Source organism: Letharia columbiana, assembly GCF_014066305.1.
Source record: "Letharia columbiana isolate WasteWater2 chromosome Unknown Sc0000007_s0, whole genome shotgun sequence".
NCBI classification, from domain to species: Eukaryota; Fungi; Ascomycota; class Lecanoromycetes; order Lecanorales; family Parmeliaceae; genus Letharia; species Letharia columbiana.
In genome coordinates, this window is record NW_023501043.1 from 879,334 (window position 1) to 881,273 (window position 1,940).

The 1,940-nt window shown below is 37.1% G+C and overlaps 1 protein-coding gene across 1 annotated transcript; it reads left to right on the forward strand.

Moving 5' to 3' along the window:
• Positions 1–930: 930 nt before the first annotated feature.
• HO173_003268 (uncharacterized protein) lies at positions 931–1,128 on the forward strand (the record flags this gene model as incomplete). Its single annotated transcript, XM_037305195.1, has 1 exon — positions 931–1,128. One exon carries the CDS (start codon positions 931–933, stop codon positions 1,126–1,128), a length of 198 nt encoding a protein of 65 aa, XP_037168060.1.
• Positions 1,129–1,940: the final 812 nt, after the last annotated feature.

Consider the following 1,940-nt stretch of genomic DNA (forward strand, 5'->3'; position numbering starts at 1 on the left):
GCACATATCTATCTACAGACCACATAGATTAATTAATATCTTTTATATCATATATATATATATGAGTTAAATCATAATAATTCCTTAATAATAATTCTTAAAAAGTATATAAGATTATTTCTCGATATAATAATATTATTATAATAAAAGTATATATATAGATATATAAAACTATAGCTATTAATAGTATTTATATTTAAATACTCTTTTATAATATAAATAATCTTCTTATTCTAAACGCGAGTATTCTTTAACGTATACTTTCTTTTTAATCTTATTTTTAATCTTAATTCTCGAAGCTTTTTTAAAGTTATACGTAGTTTCTAGTTCTTTAATACTATTAAAATCTTTTTATTATTTATAATCTATTAAAAAAATAGAGTTATAATTAAAATATCGCGAAGCGTTTTATCTTTATACTCTAGTCTATTATAGCGTACTTTATCTTAAGCTTTAATATATTTTTTAAATATACTATCGCTAATAATAAGATTACGTTAAATAAATAAAATTCGTTAAATTTTATTATATTCGATACTTAAATTAAGAAAGCTTAGAATAAATTATTTATATAACTTTATATATTTTAAAGATCGCTCTATAATTAGTATTATAGTAATAAGATAAGAGATAAATAAATCGATTATATAATATTACGAATATAATTAATAGTAGTATAAGATTAATTAAGTGTATAATTATTAACTATAATAAATATAAATAGAATATTTAGATATAGTGAGATAGATTTGATTGGGCAAAAAAAAAAAAAAAAAAGAGTAAAAACCGTTTTGTCAATATGGCACACCGTACCCGCGCCCCAGCACATATTTCGGTAAGGATTCATAGTAATTAGCCCGATGCCTCCTTCAGAACACCGCTCGTTGGAACGCTGCGAGAGCTGTGATTCCCAATACTGGAGCGCTGGTCATGATTTCTGGTCAGCTCATTGGTAGCATCGACGACAATGACGTGACATTCCCGGCCATTGCGCTAATCGAACTGTGTCTGCTCCCTGGAACTGGTGCCGGGAATGCTCCTGGTGCAGGTGCTGGCGGTCAACGTGGTGTGGTTCGCATGGTTCTAGCTCTGGATCTCTTCTGCCGTATCGCAACCGAGGTCTTTTAAAGTAGGCCCTTCCACTACTCCATTGCCGTTGCCAAATGTCGATCGTGCACCGTCGTCACCTACTCGGCGTCCCTCTTCCGCTTTCAGGCCTATGCGTGCCAACGTTCGCGATGATACGTCCTCCTCCTCGAGCGGCCTCAGCGTCCTTACACCTATTAATGAAGTTTCAATGGGCGAAGCTGGTAGCGGGTCCGGAGCAGCTGATGGTGAGGTGGAGAGTGACGATACCTTGGAAGGGATTGAAGACTTGAGTACGTAAGATCCACTGCTGCAAAGCGATGTACTGCACGATCAAGCTATTTCCTGCTTTTAGTTGGCGCTTTGACTAGAGTTATTTGATACGCTTTGACTTGGTCGCAATGCTTAGATAAATATCCGTATTACTTGACTAGATTCGTGCCCGCTTGCAAATATTCTGATTGTATATCTTACTGATCTGTTTTACTCCATAGCTGTTTTCGTTTCTGTTACCCACCTTCACTCGCAGGCTAGAGATGCCGGCGATCCGTCAAAGTCGGCCGAGGACACAGAGAGCCGTTGATTACAATCGGCAGAACGACGAGACCGCAATACGAAGATACAGACGAAGTCTAACCAATGGCGTTAGGCAGATTCGAAGCCAGATACCTTGGTGGGTCCAAACTAATGCTGCTCGTGATCTATCCTGGCAAACCTTCTGGTCCCGAACCTGCAATCATTGCGGTACGGATTTGCTAGATGCATAACCAAACGCTTTCTGCTGTCGTGGGAATACGGTGAAATTGCCTTCGCTCCCATCATATCCACAGTATTGGAACCATGCAATGCAACCC